General features: G+C 44.0%; 3 protein-coding genes across 4 annotated transcripts; all 3 read right to left on the bottom strand.

The window, feature by feature from the left end:
• Positions 1-1,965: 1,965 nt before the first annotated feature.
• Positions 1,966-12,787, bottom strand: LOC115675251 (uncharacterized). 2 transcript variants are annotated; one of them, XM_056313101.1, is made up of 8 exons: positions 12,199-12,787; positions 8,004-10,877; positions 7,543-7,596; positions 7,077-7,425; positions 6,364-6,456; positions 6,213-6,291; positions 3,544-3,836; positions 1,966-2,211 (listed from the first exon to the last, which is right to left on the bottom strand). In XM_056313101.1, the coding sequence occupies exons 1-4, from the start codon at positions 12,682-12,684 to the stop codon at positions 7,162-7,164; spliced, it is 3,678 nt and encodes a 1,225-aa protein (XP_056169076.1). In that variant the 5' UTR covers positions 12,685-12,787; the 3' UTR covers positions 1,966-2,211; positions 3,544-3,836; positions 6,213-6,291; positions 6,364-6,456; positions 7,077-7,161. The 2 variants fall into 2 exon arrangements, with proteins under 2 accessions (XP_056169076.1, XP_030453713.1); XM_030597853.2 differs by lacking the exon at positions 3,544-3,836.
• Positions 12,788-13,597: 810 nt separating this feature from the next.
• On the bottom strand, positions 13,598-14,441 carry LOC115673261 (histone H2B.5-like). Its single transcript, XM_030595376.2, has one exon. It carries the CDS (start codon positions 14,211-14,213, stop codon positions 13,821-13,823), a length of 393 nt encoding a protein of 130 aa, XP_030451236.1. The 5' UTR covers positions 14,214-14,441; the 3' UTR covers positions 13,598-13,820.
• An 867-nt stretch (positions 14,442-15,308) lies between these two features.
• On the bottom strand, positions 15,309-17,230 carry LOC115673241 (protein SENSITIVE TO PROTON RHIZOTOXICITY 2-like). Its single transcript, XM_030595356.2, has 2 exons — positions 15,753-17,230; positions 15,309-15,611 (listed from the first exon to the last, which is right to left on the bottom strand). Exons 1-2 carry the CDS (start codon positions 16,940-16,942, stop codon positions 15,605-15,607), a joined length of 1,197 nt encoding a protein of 398 aa, XP_030451216.2. The 5' UTR covers positions 16,943-17,230; the 3' UTR covers positions 15,309-15,604.

The raw sequence follows: 17,230 nt of genomic DNA, 5'->3' as shown, positions 1-17,230 counted from the left end.
CACAAGTTAACCGAGGCATCTATGTCCATGTCGTTGTCAAAAGGGATAAGGCATGTAACTTCGGACCGGACCGGATCCAATGCATTATCTGAATTTGGTTTGCCTTATCTATATAGCCGATATATTTGCTAAGTCGAATAATAATCTAGAAGTAGATTTTATGTTTATCTGGATTTCTGCGGCGGTTGGACCACGTTCGCTTTTTTGGAGGTCCCGAGGCTCCCCCCTCCCCCCATGTGAAAAAAAAAAAGCTGGAGGAAGATATTTTCGGGGCGCCAAAAAACTGAAAAAAGAAGAAAAAAGGAGGAAAAAAGAAGAAGAGAGTGCAGTGGATAGGATTAGGATCTGACTAAGCGCTGACGAGGACTGGGACCCACCGCTCCACATCCCACCTTGTCCCCTAATCCTTTTACATTCGGTTTCTGCTCCGAGTTAGAATCCCGCACGTGCTTTAATAGGCATTCTCGTGAGTTCGAACCGGCTCTTAAAATTGGGAACCGGTCATTTAGGGTTTAGTTCATATTTTACTAATTTTTATCTATGAATTTTTGTCGATGAAGTTCACTAAGGGTTCAATTCACATTTTACTATTTTTTTTAAAAAAATTAAAATATATATGTAGATGGTCCAGTCCAGTTCCCTCTTGAAATCGGAAACCGGACCACCCGGACACCGGTTCCACTTTTAGGAATCGGGAACCGGACCGACACTCTCGAGAACAGATCAAACCGGCCGATCCGATCCAGTCCGGACGGTCCGTTTTGCACACCCCTGTGGTTAGAACCCACGCGACATCTCGAAACACCGGAATGAGATAATGAATCGGTATATCCGGACTACTAGACGCAGCTCAAACGATTCAGTCCGGAGATAATTATAAGACAAATAAGTCGAGAAAATTCGAATTTCCGAATTCACAGATCATTTTTCGGATCAGAAAGAGACACCCGTTAACATTATCTAAAGTACGGGATGTGGGGGGGGACAAAGGAGTGGTCCAAATGGAAAGTGAACTGAGGACCACTGGGGATGAAAGCAAAGCACCCTTTCTTGGGGGGAGAGGGGAAGGGGGAGTCAGCAGAGGTTTCAATTGGTGGCTGACAGTTAATGGAAAACGAGGAAGCGGAACTCATGTACCAATCACCCACCGTGGCCATAATGGGAACATCCTTATCCTATCCCAAAGTGAGAAACTCCTTTTCTTCAGTAAAATAATGTCGGCCCACCCAAGTTGGATTTCTTTCTTTCTTTCTTTCTTTCTCTTTTTTAACCTTTAGATGAAAATGAGATCGACGTTTTCGAATAAACTTTTGACGTTTCTCACCTTTTTACTTAAATGAAATCTCGAGACGCGTGCATGTAGGCTTGTCAAAATAGGTCGAGAACTCATTTCTTAATTCATATTTGATAAGCTGAGTTATTATGTGAATTGGTTATATTTAGTAAATTGATTTAGAATAGTGAAGCTCAATATAATAAGTGTACTAAATGGGTTCACAGCTTATATAAACCCAACCCACCTCCATGGCTCTTTCTTGCCCTCACTCGATCTCACGCTTGCTCACTCCATGCTCTCACGTCAATTTGAGTATGAATTTTTCCTAGATTGGATTAAATATAAAAAAAATTTAGCAACATGAGCCAGGTCAAGTATGGATTAGACATGAAACGAATAGGGTATGGGTCACTAGATTTGTATTCGCTCGTAAGTTCACATAGATTTTACACCGATTTTGAAATTTTGATGATATCTTAAATTTCGATGGAAAAACATGAAGAACAATACTTTGTAGTTGAACTTAATTGTCAACAAACACCAGCCTCCCTGATTTGGTCGATTAACAAGTAAAAATTCCAAGCAAATCAGCAATTTTGTTGTGGAAAAGGAAGGAGATAATGACCTCCATGCTACCAATCAGTTAAGCAATCAAGGAACGAACTCGTCATCTAAACTCTGCCAGAAAAAAAGAAAAGAAAGAGTGTTCCCAGTATACTCAGGTATCACAGCAGTTACACATTTATAGCACTTAGTATGCAACATTACATCTCGTAAACGGAGGAAAGAAAGGAGCAGTGATTCCAAAATGTACCCTGTTAGCTTGATACAACTCCTGTACAGCTCTGTGGTGGTTTTACTCGGTCTTCCACTTAATGGGATCGGAGTATCCGTGCCTGCCCCAATTTCTCGAGAAGCTGAAGTGAGGGAGACAACTGCAATGATCAAAGGAACCATGAGAGAGAGAGAGAGAGAGAGAGAGAGAGAGAGAGAGAGAGAGAGAGAGAGAGAGAGAGAGAGAGAGAGAGAGAGAGAGAGAGAGAGAGAGAGAGAGTACGCCTGTGTGCGCGGCTGGCTGGACGCACAGAAAAGGAAGATTGACTAGATGCTATTTAACATGAATTTACCTTCCAACCCATTCAAACATGATCATACCAAGGACGTGGACTAAAACCAGACAATCTGGGAAGGTTTTAGCTTTTTTGGCGGCAGGGAGCTCGGGATGGGAAGGCACAACCCATGACGTTGTCAACCGAACAAGAAAGAGATAACGTGGAGACTTCATCTTAATCATGTTGAGATTCTCTGTGAACTTCTGGAAATGAAATTCAAAGGCATAAAGAATGTTTGGTTAAAAGGAGTATTTTGGGTGTTCAGACGATTCAGGTGACCGTGGCCCATTACTGGAGCATGGCGGCGCAGTTGCACCCTCGATGAGGACTTAAAGTGGGATACACAGAAGAATGTTCACGCACTTCCACGGTGAATTGGCCTGATCGATTCAACCGTGTTTCCCAAGATGAGATTCAGAGGCTTTCAAAACATCTTAGTAGAGAGGAAATTCAGAATGCATTGTTTGGAATGGGACCGTTTAAAGCACCAGGACCAGATGGATTTCAGGCAATTTTTTATCAGAACCAATGGGCAACAGTGAGCAACTCGGTAAATCTTGAAATTGAGAAACTATGGCTCCGGGATGGAAACCTGGATGGCGTCAACCAGACACTTATCACCTTGATCCCTAAAGTTGATAATCATGATAGATTGGTGCATTTCCGACCCATCAGCCCCTGCAATGTTTCTTACAAAATAATCACTAAGATTATTGTCAACCGATTGAAGGAAGTAATGCCACTTCTGACTTCACCCAATCAAGTGAGCTTTGTTCCAGGTCGCTACATTCAAGATAACATTATCATTGCTCAGGAAATCATTCATTCAATGCGCAAGAGAAGGGGAAAGAGGGGTTACATGCTAGTTAAGATAGATTTAGAGAAGGCGTATGATCGACTAAATTGGGATTTCATTCGCGAGACTCTTCAGTTGGCTGGTATCCCTGAATCATTGTTGAATCTTATTATGCGGTGTGTTACAACTAGCAATATGCAACTGCTTTGGAACGAGGAACTAACTGAAGTGTTTAAGGCTACAAGGGGCCTAAGACAAGGGGACCCACTTTCGCCTTTCTTATTTATCCTTTGTATGGAACGACTTTCTCATTTAATCATGGAGTTGGTTGAGAAGGGAGAATGGAAGCCGTTTCGTACCCGTCCAGGATGCCCTGTAATCTCGCACTTAATGTTTGCGGACGATCTCCTTCTTTTTGCGGAAGCCTCTCCTCAACAAATGCTGGTTATCAAATGGTGCTTGGATTCTTTCTGCAATGCTTCGGGTCAAAAGGTTAGTAATACTAAGTCCAAGCTCTTTTGTTCGAAGAACGTCCCTTGACATGAAATGACACTTATCAGCACCATGGGAGGCTTTCCTCTTACTACCAATCTTGGCAAATATTTAGGGGTACCTTTGCTTCATGAAAGAGTTACCCATAGAACTTACCAACCTGTTGTTGACAAAGTGCATAGTAAGTTAAGCGGGTGGAAAGCTGAAAATTTATCTCTTGCTGGTAGAATCACCTTGGTTCAGTCTATTGCTATGACTATGCCATCTTATGCGATGCAAGCAGCGAAGCTACCAGTAATTACATGTGAAGCAATAGAGAGAGAGTGTCGAAACTTTGTTTGGGGAGATGTTGAAGGTAAAAAGAAGATGCACTTGCTTAGCTGGGAGAAGCTTTGCCATCCGAAAAACTGTGGAGGGCTAGGATTTCATAATTTGAGAGATAGTAACAAAGCTTACCTTATGAAATTGGCTTGGTTCTTAGTTTCGAAACCAACATCGCTATGGGTTTCATATATTCGAGATAAATACAATTGTATTGAATTGGTACCGTCTGCTATACCCTCCCGTACTACACATTCTTTATTTTGGAAGGCTCTTAGCAGAAGTGATGTCCTAGAGGGTATGAGATGGGTAGTTGTTAATGGGAGATCGGTTAAATTCTAGAAGGATAACTGGGTTGATGAGGTTGGTCCACCGACCCACTGGATTCTTCCGTCTACTGCAGCTCAGAACCTAGATTGCACTGTTCGTGATTTCGTTTGCAACAATCAATCGAACCTTTCTAAAAGACATTCTACCACAATTAATCTTGATGTGTATACATTCAATGCTTCCACCTTCTGATAATGGTGGTGAGGATTTGCTTATCTGAGGCAGTGATAGCAATGGTTCCTTCACGGTTAAAGAAGCTTATGAATTAGTTGCACCAATACATCAAATGCCGACTAACCGACTCTGGAGTTTAGTATGGAAATGGGATGGGCCACAAAGAATCAAAAGCTTCTTGTGGTTGGTTTCTCATCAGTGCCTGCTCACTAATGATGAAAGATTTCGACGTAGACTCCCAGCGGACTCTTGCTGCGTGATGTGCCCGAACTCTCCGGAGACAATTATATATGTTCTCAAAAATTGCAAGTATGCAAAGGTAGTTTGGCAGAAGATTCTGCCTGCCAGTTTACAGGGTGAGTTCTTCACCCAAGATCTACTCCCACGGTTGATGTTAAACTTATCTGATTCATCAACTAGGATTCGAGATAATGGGTCACTTATTTTTGTTGTTGCTTGTTGGTATTTCTGGAACTGGAGGAATAGAAGAATATTTGAGAAGGATTTTTGTCTTACCGGCGAACCCTTGTGCGTGATTTTAGACCATGTTAAAGATATTGCTTCGGCTCGACTAGCACAACACAGATTGTCTCCTCAGAGGGAGAAAAGAGATAAGCTTGTGGGTTGGATGCCCCTCCGACTGGTTGGGTCAAGCTCAATTCCGACGAGGCCTCTAAAGGCAACTCGGGACCCACCTCAGTAGGTGGGCTTCTGCGCAATAAATCGGGCAACTGGCTCGTTGGATTTGCTCAAACTGTGGAAGTGTGCTCTTCCCTCAAAGCAGAACTATGGGATATCCTTTTGGGTCTTAAAATGGCAATTTCTTTGGGCATACCTAAACTTATTGTGGAAGCGGACTCGCAAGTCGCCATTTCACTACTTCACAGATCATCTCCCACTCTCCACTTTGGCGACACACTCATTCCTCAGATTCAGAAACTTTTAAAGTGTTTCCAAAATGTCAAAATGCTACATAATTTTAGGGAAGGCAACTCATGTGCTGATTGGTTAGCAAATTGGGTCTTTCATTCTTGTGATGCAAATGACACCTTAGTGCTAGATAGGCCACCGAGAGGGTTGATTCCTCTATTGATAGGAGATCAGGTTGGTTCAAGTTTCGTTAGACGAGTTATATTGTAATTTCTGGGCTTTGCCCCTTTCAATACCAAAAAAAAAAAAGAGTGGGATATTACTTCAACAGGGAATAGGAAATATTTTGCCTTTGGAGTTTTGGGTCAAAAACTGGACTTTCAGAGATCAAATGGGGCACACCTCGGCTCATTCAATTGTCTGCAGGACAGTGCAGCATTTGGATGATGGCCTTGGAAGCTGCCACGACATTATTGAGAATTTGGTGTAATGGGACCGAAACATTCAATATAGTGCTTGAAGACTCGATGGTGTTAGAGTTGGATCACTGTGATAGGTTGTTCGGAAGCAGGTGCCACAGGATTGTTACACTCAGATTAATTAATTCTCTCCACCCTTTTGTATTAGTGGAAGAAGCTTAGCAGAATCAAGTGCCCAGACTTTTAGTTTCTATTTTAGTGTGCCCACAATCCGCTTTAGTATTAGTAATCAGAATTAGGAACCAGAACGGAACAACTCCTGTGACAACTGGCTCAAAGAAGCTTTTCTGGATTGATTCCACCAGTCCCGCTTGCATGCACTACTAGAATAACGAACTCAAGTGAGGATATCCAGAACTCACCGTACTGATGCAATGTAGCTTCCTTCAGATTCACCTCTCCGATCCACCCACCACAGAGAGGTCCATGGACCTGTGTAGCCTGTATAGCAGGCACCTAGTCACACCACTAGAAAGGGTGCTGCAATTTACGAAAAGTGCAAAAGAAACTTACCTGGCAACTCTGTGTGCATTCTCAAATTTTACCATCTCGTCAGACATTGCAAAAGCCAATTACGCAGTCTTTACCAGGTACAGATGTATCACGCTGTTAAAAAAAATGAAAGCCGTAAGACATCATCTCCCTACTAAAGTATATCAATATCAAGAACTAAATAAGATTTTCATGCAGTTTTCTTCGTATTTGGTTGACAATAAGATTGCTATGCCTAGCATGAGGGTAATACTCGAGAAAAAGGGGCAACTGAGAGGAGAACTTCTTTCTCCCTCACTCTCCCTAAACATGAGTTCCTCACTATACATACCGAACAATGAAGTCATACTCCCACACACATAGATAAAAGGATGTATGAAAAGGAACAACCGATGCTCTGGGAGGTCATATTGTCCTGTTGGACGTCTTTGACAGCCAGAACTTCCCTCAACTATCACACAATGTGATAAAGCATCTCTCTCAGAATTCATAGTTCTGATCAGGTGCAAGCAGTAAAATCCAGATGACATTGTATAGGATCACATTTCCGAAATCATTATGGTGAAAAACACAATCCCGCTACCTACTATCTTTAGCCATACATTGGCTCTAAAAGATCTACGAGAAGCTACACAAACAAGCGAGGTAAATTACTTTTAAGGAAAACAAAAACAAGGGCAAATTGCAATAAACTCTAAATACAAGGCAGTACAATAAAAGGTGAGATTACTGACCCTAAGTGCAGCTCTCAGCACAAGTTGCCTCTGTTAATTTCAAGAAGAGAACCACTTTAGCAGCCACTTTAGAGATTCAGTCAATTCAATCTAGTGAAGAATCCCCTTCATTAGGGCTGCCTTCCTTGGACACAATCAACAAAGTCGTGCATTCTTTTATCCAGGCAGTTTTCTCAGGTTGATGTTCGAAAGGCTTAAGAGGATGCAACGACTGGTCCTCAAGTTGTATGCCATAGATAAAAGGAAGTCTAAGCACAAGAAAGCTCTCTGGTGGTAAAATCACTTGACATCCAAGGTTGAATTGCAATTTCTGTTCACAGTCAGGAATTGATAAAGGTAGACAAGATGCCTGAAAAGTGCAGGTAATTTTCGTATTAATCTTACTTATGCTACTTGTTCATGTGAAGATAATCAAAGATAATGCAGGTGCCTAACGACAACAAACCCCCAAAAAAGCAAGACATACCTCAAATTGTACGACCGGATCAATGGCTAATATGACTGGAAAAGGAGGAGTGACCTAGAAGAAAGTTCCATGTTAGTCTACACAGCAACAGGGGTCAAAGCACAATATTGTTGAATAAGCAGAGATGCCCCTAAAGTTTTCAGTTCTGTTGTCAACAAAAAAGCCGAATATCAATCGGTGTCTCTGGAAAACATGCATTGTAAAAAACTTCTCACAATTTCTTACATTTGTTAGATAATTTCATTTCCACTTCAATCTTGAATTTACTGTGGGCTTTGTTCATAAAACCCAGAGAGGAGGAATTTATACTTTCACAAAATAGCTTTTTGCAACAAGGAAATTCACCAGCTCCAAAGAAATCAAAAGGAATGCCTAAAATTCATGAGAATGAGCTGCAAATGCAGATTTTCAGCAAACTAAATAAGACAGGTTGGATAAGTACAAGAGTGAAAGGCAGATACCAGAAAAATCCTCTGAAGCTGTGATATAGTGCTAGCAAATTGAACATTTGATGTATCCTTCTTCTTCAATAACTTGCAGTGGGGACAGCTCATGTATATAGGTAATTTCCTATTCAAGAGAGAGGGTGCACAACCACCATTATCGAGGCTGAAGGAGTGAAGACGTTCTTCCAAGTCTTCCACAAACTCAGGTGCTCTTGACAACCTGCTTGTTGTCTGATAATGTTCTTTTCTTTTACCAGGCAAGTGTGCTGACTGATTATGCACTGAATTACCATTGGCCAGGATCTCTTTTGATTTGTTCATATTTCTCAGCTTCTTTCTGGTGGATGCAATCCCATCTAAGCCCAATTGAACTTTATTATGACCACCATTCTCATCCAATTGACTAGAATCAGAAGTCACATCCGACGGAGGAAAGTTAGAATCATTTTGTGGTGAATACAATGACCCAAGTTCATCGAGAAACTTTCGATTCAGCAGAAAACGATGTCCATGCGGACACTCATACTCAAACCCTAAATAAGCCGAAACATTCTTCAAGGATGTTTTTGACAAGACCTTTTCACCAGCACTCATGTTTACGGGTATAACATTACTGCCTATCCGTACAAAAGGGTTACCCACGTGAAAATTATTAGAACCAATCCTATTTGAATCGATTTGATCAGAAATACCCTGAAACCTGTTTGATGCATTATGATCAACATTTGTGTGTATCTGTTCTGGAGCACTGTCTTCTGTAGTGATTTGCTTAATCACCTTCTTTTTAAGTAAAGGAGGCTGTTTCCTCTGCTGGAGAGGAGGAAAAGCCGAATCAGCAGCTGCAGATCCAGCAACTACCTCGGAAAAAGGTCTTTTGATCATAAAATTGGGAAAACCTCTCCCAAAGCTAATTGTTTTGCTGTCAGAAAAGATATCATCAGTCTTCCCTGAATTGTCATTGCCATGCTGCACATGTCCCGGATATGATTTCATATTAATGCTCCTCTTCATGTCTGTGGATGCATTACAGTCAGATACTGGGTCTGTGTCTGACCTAGCTGTATCATCTGGTTGAATTGTCTTTGGTGGTGAACCATCCATCTTCTTCTGCTTTTCCAGGTAAATTGTCCATTTCAGAAGATATTTTTCAGTGGCATGGAAGCCACTCTGCAGTAAACCTTCGGAAGGATCATAGTACTTTGAATTCCCTAGACGTAACAAACGCCATGAAGATGCATTAATAGGTTCTCTGTTGCTTGTTTCGGGTATTTGAAGTGCAGGGAGTAGCTTTTCACAATCTGAAGAGCAGTTGACATCGTTGGCAGATTTGAAGTCAAAAGGGTCAGCTCGTAATCGCCGTGTACGGCCACAGGGACACGAATGGAGGAAAACATATCCACTTGAATGAGGCTTGGCATCTGCCGAAAGGGAATCAACTCCCTCAATACCGTGTCTTTGATGTACACATGGTTTTCCGGTCAAACTTACGGCATCACACAGTTGCCTTCCAGATGTCCAGATTGATACGCATTCATCCTTTAACATCTTCAAAAAATGTTGCACTGCAGGTCCCTTTACCATTGAGCGAAAAGCATGCAAAGCCTTTGCCAAATGAGTTTCATGCTGAGAAGTTGAATAACAAGCAGGCAAGTCCTTCAAATAGATCTCCCTGGCAGATGGAAGGGCTTTTTGGCACCATGAAGTTGAAAATTTCATGTTGAGTCCTTTTCCTCTCTCCAACCAAGATACTGCAACATCTACAGGCTCCGCACCTTTTAATGCAATGCCTTCAACCTGAGGGGAATTGATATTTCGCTGCCTAGGCTTTCTCTTGTTTACTTCAATTTCATCTATACATCCACGTTTTCCCGTAAGGATCCCATGCAGGACAATCTTGCTGGAAGAAAGCCAGGATTCCAGACTTGGAAGTTCAGGAGCTGTAACTGCTTTGCCAGATGCAGCTGAAGCAGCTGCGGCAGCTGCAGCAACAGCAACCATGCCAACACCAGCAGCTGAGCCACCATTGGTGTTCGCCACTAGTCCACCTCTACCCCTCAAGACATCAGACTGCCGATGAATGAATTCCTTTATTGATGTTATATCCTCCTTGTTGTTACTCTGACTGTGGCTTTCAAGCAAGAGAGAATCTGAAGTTGCTTTTCCATTCAAAACATCTTCCACAAGGCCCATTGCAAATTCAAGAGATTCACCACTCCGATTTGTTGATCTATCAAGCAGAACAACAGCCCTTGAAGCATCAAGCAGAAATAATGGTGCAGAACTTGAGGCACCCCCTCTGGACCCAGCATGACTAGTTTCGGATCCTGAGAGTGTTCGACATTTCTTAATGAGAAAGCGAATCTGTGCCTCAAGAGATGACTGTAGCCTCTTCTTGAAACCACCTTCAGACTTACTAATAGGGCGTGCTAGCACAACTACAGAACCAGGAGCTTTTGTAGGCAAGGCTGATCTAGAGGAACTGCTTAAATTAGCACTGACATTAACTGAGGAGGTTTCTGAAGCCTCTTCCACATGAGAGCTTGCATGTGCCACCTCCAAGTAATCATCAACAAAGACGAAGAGTATGACAGGAGTACACTGTCCGGGAAACAAAGATGTGGATGAACCTAAACCGGACATAAGTGATATAGCAGATGCATTACGATTCATATTACGACTTCTACCTGGGGAAACGTTGTGAATAGAGGCTGATGACGAGGTATGTCGTGAAGATGACGAAGATTGAGGTCTTGATGGCAGCATCGGCATAGTTTTGGACCTCACAAATGGCGCTAGAGCCTGCTTAGCTGCTTGAAGTATGCGAAAGCTTTTCAAAGTTTGGGTATCAAAATGCGACCCTTCTTGAAGATGTATGATTATATGGCAAACCTGCATTAAGTGGTGTCATTTGTCATTTATTTGAAGTGCAAGTCAAATTCAGAAGATAACAAATCTTGCACAGATAAAAATTGATCTGCAAATGGCAGGAAACGGTATCAAGTGCCCACTTCAGTATTTCACATTAGAGTACCTCATTTGTCAAGTTAACCAAACCATGGTCCACAAGGAAATGCAAACTGGAGTCTCAAATCATATTAAAGCTTGAATGTTACCCCCAACAATACTTTCTTGGGAATTTGAGAGCACATCAACAAGTTGTGACATAAAGATCCAGAAACAATTGACCATGCAACATGCTCCAACGACAATCTTTTGGTGATAAAAGTTCAACCCCACCCCAAAAGTATTATCAATTGATGGTTTTTCCAACTCAATGATGTTGATTGAGAAAAAATGCTCACATGTATACTGACTTGCAACATGTTAATTAATGCTAGACTTGTTTGTCAATGTTTCAATGCTGCTTTCAATATTTATCGTGTGAACTTGTTTGTCAAAATGTTTCTAAATTACTTATTTACAGAAATTTAGCACAGAAACTAGTCTGCTTTCTAAAATTCGAAGCAATAATTTCACTTTTACTTTCTCTGGTACGAGAGAACAAATTGCACAAACACAGACTATGGATTCTACCTCTCATTTTAAACTATTTAAAAAAGGTAATGTATCACTTCATTCAAATGATCTTCCAAATGTATTCTTGCACAATGAAATAACCACAAGATCAGTTTTATTTTGGCCTCGAAAGTGGTTTTAGAAGTCAACCCTTCAAAGACATAAAAAATGGACGCATAACACTGCCCTCCTCTTGAAGAGAGGCAACACAATTTCATCGACCAAATGCTTTAAGGAGGTTTGCTACAGGGAAGCCCAATGTCAGCGAATCTATTTCAAATGTTCAACTTCTAAATACATTTATGATTCAGCGTCCTACTAACATGCAGGAATGCTACCGAGTGACCAACAAGCGCCAATATTGAAAAATGCATATTCATCGTAATTGCCACAAGACATTGCCCGGACTCAACAGAAGGAACACAAAGGGTCCTTAAATTGCAATCCCACGGGACCGAACCAACATTAGGCATATGATTTCACAGCAATCAAGACTCAGCTGAATGACTTAAATCTAGCATCAGTGAGAAGGTCGCATCGATGATTTTAGACACTGAGTTTGCCGTATCAACTAGCTTCTAGCTCTACTCTTTGTACAGGCGAAAATTGAGCTCTAGAACCCTCGCACTGGCTCGTGAACTGAAAAACTCGCTAAACTCAATTCCATACTGAAATCGAAGCAGGAAAAACTCACGGAGAACATGAAAAGCAATCCCTGAAGGTCCCCGAACTCGCGCTCCTCCACGAACGAATCGAACCCCGACGCGACCTCGGAGGGCGGGAGAGCCGCCGGGCAGCTCGTGGAGCAGAACTGCAAGTAGAGGACGCCTCTCTCCTCGTCGTAGTAATAGCTGACCCTCCTGCGCCCGAACCATTCCTTCGCTCCGTCGGCGCCCACGCGGAGGACCCGGTCGACGCCGCCCGACCCGAAGGCGTGGAGATCGAGGACCCTGTTGAGGAGCTGCGACGAGTAGCCGGCGCTCCGGGCGACGAGACCGACCACCACGACGCTCCGGGAAGGACCGGGCGAGGAGGAGGAGGACGGCGGCGGCGGCGGCGGCGGCGGCGGCGGAGGCGGAGGCGGAGGCGGAGGCGGAGGATGATCCGAGGGGGATGGGGGAGGCGGAGCGATGGGGGGGCGGGTCAGGACCCGCACGGGAGGCGCGTGGCGCGTGGTCATCGGAGGTTAGCTAGCTAGCTAGCGTCGTCGAGAGTCGAGGACGGCATCGGGACTCGGGGAAGAAGGGGAACGAGCTACGACTACGACGACTATCCCCATCGCAGTCTGCACTTCGAAGCTCTTTGGGCCTGATTTTGTTTATGGGCCCAAAAAGGGGATTTGGGCCCACAAACCGCTTGGCCCGTGATCACTCTCGTTGGTTATAAATAATATAAATAGTCCATAAACTTTCAATTTGTTCAATGTGATTTTCTAAACTTTAGCCCAATGCGTAATGTGATTCCTAAACTTTTAATTTTTCCAATGTCATCCCTGAACATTGAGGGACAATATTGAACGTTCTCATATAATTTAGAGACTAGTTTGAATATATATCAAAAAGTTCAATGACTACTTTAAATAAATTAAAAATTTAGGAACTACATCACGCATTGGGTTAAATTTCATAGACCACATTGAACAAATTAAAAGATCAGGAACCATATTGTATATTTGATCAAAGTTCATCAATCATTTGCTTAATTTTCACTTTAAAGGAAAATAAGATTTTGGATAAAATAGACCAAATTGATGGATCAACAAAAGTGGAAAATTTTTTTTAATTCCCAATCTCAACTTTACTACTCGAATTTTCTTATTTTTCCCATGGACATGTCAACTAGACGAGCCAACAACACCTGCAATTAGTAGAAATCGACGAAAGAGCACCCTACCATTGTGACACGACCGTTCCAAAGTAGATAACTACAATTAGTAGAAATCGACGAAAGAGCACCCTACCATCGTGACGGGACCGTTCCAAAGTAGATAAATTCCAAATCAATCATCCCCTATCGAAGTTGATTCCCGATTTTTGAATTTTCCAAACCGAAATCGAGAGCCCACTTTTTCACATTATATGGCCATATTTGAAGACAATAGGAAGTCATGTGTCATAATTTAATTCAGATCAATGCCAATATATCAAGAAGCCATGGCTCATGGTATTTCACAACTGCAAATTTTTCATCTCCCAAAAAAAGTGACCAAACGCAAGTTCCAATGGAGCTTCTCCATTCTGCAAAATGCCCACCGAATTTTTTATTTTTATTTTTTACAAAAGAACCGAGCGCCAAAATCAAGAATCGCCCGGCGCCCTAAGCGCTGGTGAACTTGGTCACCGCCTTGGTGCCCTCGGACACGGCGTGGTTGCCGAGCTCCCCGGGGAGCACGAGGCGGACGGCCGTCTGGATCTCCCGGGACGTGACGGTGGGCTTCTTGCTGTACCGCGCGAGCCGGGACGACTCCTGGGCCAGCTTCTCGAAGGTGTCGTTGATGAAGCTGTTCATGGTGCCCATGGCCTTGCTCGAGATTCCGATGTCCGGGTGCACCTGCTTCAGCACCTTGAAGATGTAGATCTTGTACGTCCCCACGCTCCTCTTCGCCCGCTTCTTCTTCCTGTCTCCCGCCCCCTCCTTGGCGGGGAGCTTCTTCTCGGCCCTCGGCTTCTTCGCCGCCGCCGCAGGCTTCTTCTCAGCCTTCGGCGCCATCGGAGAGGCTCGAGGTCGCGCGCTTGCAGACGCAGAGCACGAATTCCGCGCGCGAGACAAAGGAAGATGATGCGATGGGGACTTGAGCGGAGATGAGAAGCGGAGAACGTGTTTTATGGAGGGAGAGGCGTGAGATCTGATTGGTCCGTCGGGCGAGACGCGGATCGCTGACGTGGACGGGTCGGGTCTTGCCCGGGGCGGGTTTATTTGAAATCGGGCGCGTTCGGGAGATGTTGGAATGAACCTCCTGGTCGCGAGGGATTATTTATTTCTCTGCCGCGGGGCGGGCGAGTCAAGAATTGTGTATAATTCTAATATTTCACGGCAAATAAAGAGACGAAAAAAATGGGGTGGCTGCAAAAAATTCCTAGGAAAAAATGAAATATCGAAAAGCGAAAGTCAAATGTGATTTTCGCGTGCATGGAAAAAAGAAACTGAATGCACGAATATTTAGATTATTTGGACAAAATGATCGAATGGTTATTAGATTAGAGGCAGGTCAAGATGGCAACGCGTGCGCTCACAGAATCATTTTAATTTCGAGATATTGATAATTCAAATGAGTTGTAGAATGAACTGCGAAGAAAATTCAAATTCCAATTGGGTATGTGACGGCACAAGCCAAGCGGCGGAGCGCGGGGAGGAGGAGGGATGGCGGTGCGTTCGCGCCACTACCCCGGACATGCGCAGGGAAGTGGGGGTACCTCTCCTATCCCACATCGCCTAGGGAGGGAGCCTTAGATTTGCTTATAAGGCTTGATGAGCCTTAACTTAATATGATGCGTTTTAAATTCGTGAGAGCTCTAGCCCAAAGCGAATAATATTGTGCTAAGATGGAGCCTCGGGTCGTTACAGGGTAGACGAGGAAGTTTTGTGAATCATCGCATGCGTATGATATTACGCTAGCACCTTTGGCTCTTCCCAAAAGACGAAGAGAGAACTAAGTCAAGGGTTTGCCAAAAAATAAAAAACAACTAAGTCAAGGGGGTTCATAGATTACATAAGATCAAAGAAAGTATCATGCCCTCAAGCATCTAGCAGCAATCTACATTGTTTCTTATTGTCAACAAAAAAAAATCTACTTTATTTCTTGCAAACTACCATACAAAGCATAACGGTCGATCATCTGGAACATCACCGGTCTCACTTCCGGAGATGATACATGGATATGTCACGTATCATTTCATGCATTAACGTTCCAAATGGCAGAAACTGATAACTCCGAATTGATTCTATCCTCGCAAAGCAACTAACGTCAGTCAGTGTGTATCCGATGATCCTGTGCATGTATTAACTGTTTGCCGCACCGGTTCCGGCCCTTCTTTTGCCGACGGAAAGTGTTCGTAAGCCCAGGTCAGACGTCTCCGCTACATGTCTACACCGGCCTAACCTCATCCCCTAATAATCAAGAAACCGGCGGAGTTATAACGAGCCTTTGTTCGAGCAAACTTCCTAACTAGTTTTAGACTCAAAATTAAACAGGCGCATATTTAGGAAGAAACCAGAATTTTTCAATGCCAAGATGAGGGGAAAGAATACCTATCATAAGCAATACCATCTAACTGCATGATGTTGGGTGCAACTTTCTGCTGAACTCTGAGTCCTTGCGGGTTCATCAGGTCGACCGATAAGGCCGGCGAGTGGCCGACGAACAGGGTGACGTGGCCCATGAGCTTGTCCTTCCTCGAGAAGGTGGTCCCGCAATTGCACTGCCACTTGGTGTCGCCGCAGTGCTTCTCGTGCGTCCTCAGATCGGACAGCACCGAGAACTGCTTCCGGTTGCACCTCTTGCACACATACATCTTGGGGCAGTGGCTCCTCTTGTAGTGGTTCTTGACGCAGATCATGGACTTCAGAGGTTGGAACTTGGGGTGCTTCCGGTTCCACCGGCAACCCTCTTGCGGGCACGAGTACTTCTTCGGCCTCAAACACTCTTGATCATCGCTCGCTTTGTTGCGGTTGCTGTTGCTGTTCTTCGTGGGGTTGCTTAGGGCAGCGCTGGTTTTGTACTCGTCCCCGTGAGCTCTCATGTGCATTCGCAGGTTTGCGTCCCGCTTGAACCCTTTCCCGCAGATTTGGCAATAGTGCGTGAACTTCGCCAACAAATCGTCGGCGTTCAGTTCGATGATATCATAACTATTGCTGCTCAACGCACGGTGAGCTTGCGGTTTTTCGTTGTTCTGGCGATCCACCTGAGGCAATTCTCTCATTTCTTGATCTGACCCGCCCTTTTTCGCTAAAGTTGCCGGACGTTGACCGTCATTATTGCCGTTGAAATTGACAAAGCTACTTGGGCTATACCAATCAAGAGAGCTATGCTCATGAGCAAGAGGAGGATGGTGGTTGTTGTCGTTACTGGTAGTAGTACCTGAAGGCATAGCGGGACCGAGAAGAGTCATCTGCTGGCAAGAGAACATCATAGAAGTTGCAGTCCCTATGATTTCTTGAATCAAGCTTCCCATGCTGGCTAAGGCAAAGGACGTTGACTCGGGCTGGCCTCGACCGGACCCGACGAGGATGGTGACAAGCGATCGGACCTGATGAACCTTGTCCTTGAGAAGAGACAGGCTGTAAAGCAGAGAGCTCGAGTGGGCTTCCGATGCCGAAGCCGGCGGTGCTCCTCCCGAATTAGACGCGAGGACATGGCCATCTTGATTATAACCGCCTTGCATCATCTGCATCCCCTGTGAAATGCTCGCGAAACCACAAGAGGCCGGATCGAGAATCATGGCCTCTCTCGCTTCCTCTCTTTGATACCGGCAGAGTTACGTGTCGAACTTCGCCGATTTAGGTGGCGGTCCCGGGTTTCTACTCAGGAGGGTTTTTGGGTGCAAGATGTTCTTCTTTATGGAATAACAGTGTTCTATTATAAGCACACACAAGCAAACAAACGAGGGATGATGCTAGCCTTCCTGAGACGTGAGAGGATGGAGAGATAGATTCGAGTCAACGTTGAGATTGGGGTCGTCCCCACTTAAGACCTCCCTCAAGCACAACCAATCCCAGTCACAGTGGGG

This window comes from Syzygium oleosum, unplaced genomic scaffold, assembly GCF_021117445.2.
Source record: "Syzygium oleosum isolate NSW1041296 unplaced genomic scaffold, Sole_v2.1 Sole_v2.07, whole genome shotgun sequence".
NCBI classification, from domain to species: Eukaryota; Viridiplantae; Streptophyta; class Magnoliopsida; order Myrtales; family Myrtaceae; genus Syzygium; species Syzygium oleosum.
The sequence above is the reverse complement of the archived record's forward strand: the minus strand, read 5'-3'. Positions and strand labels throughout refer to the sequence as shown.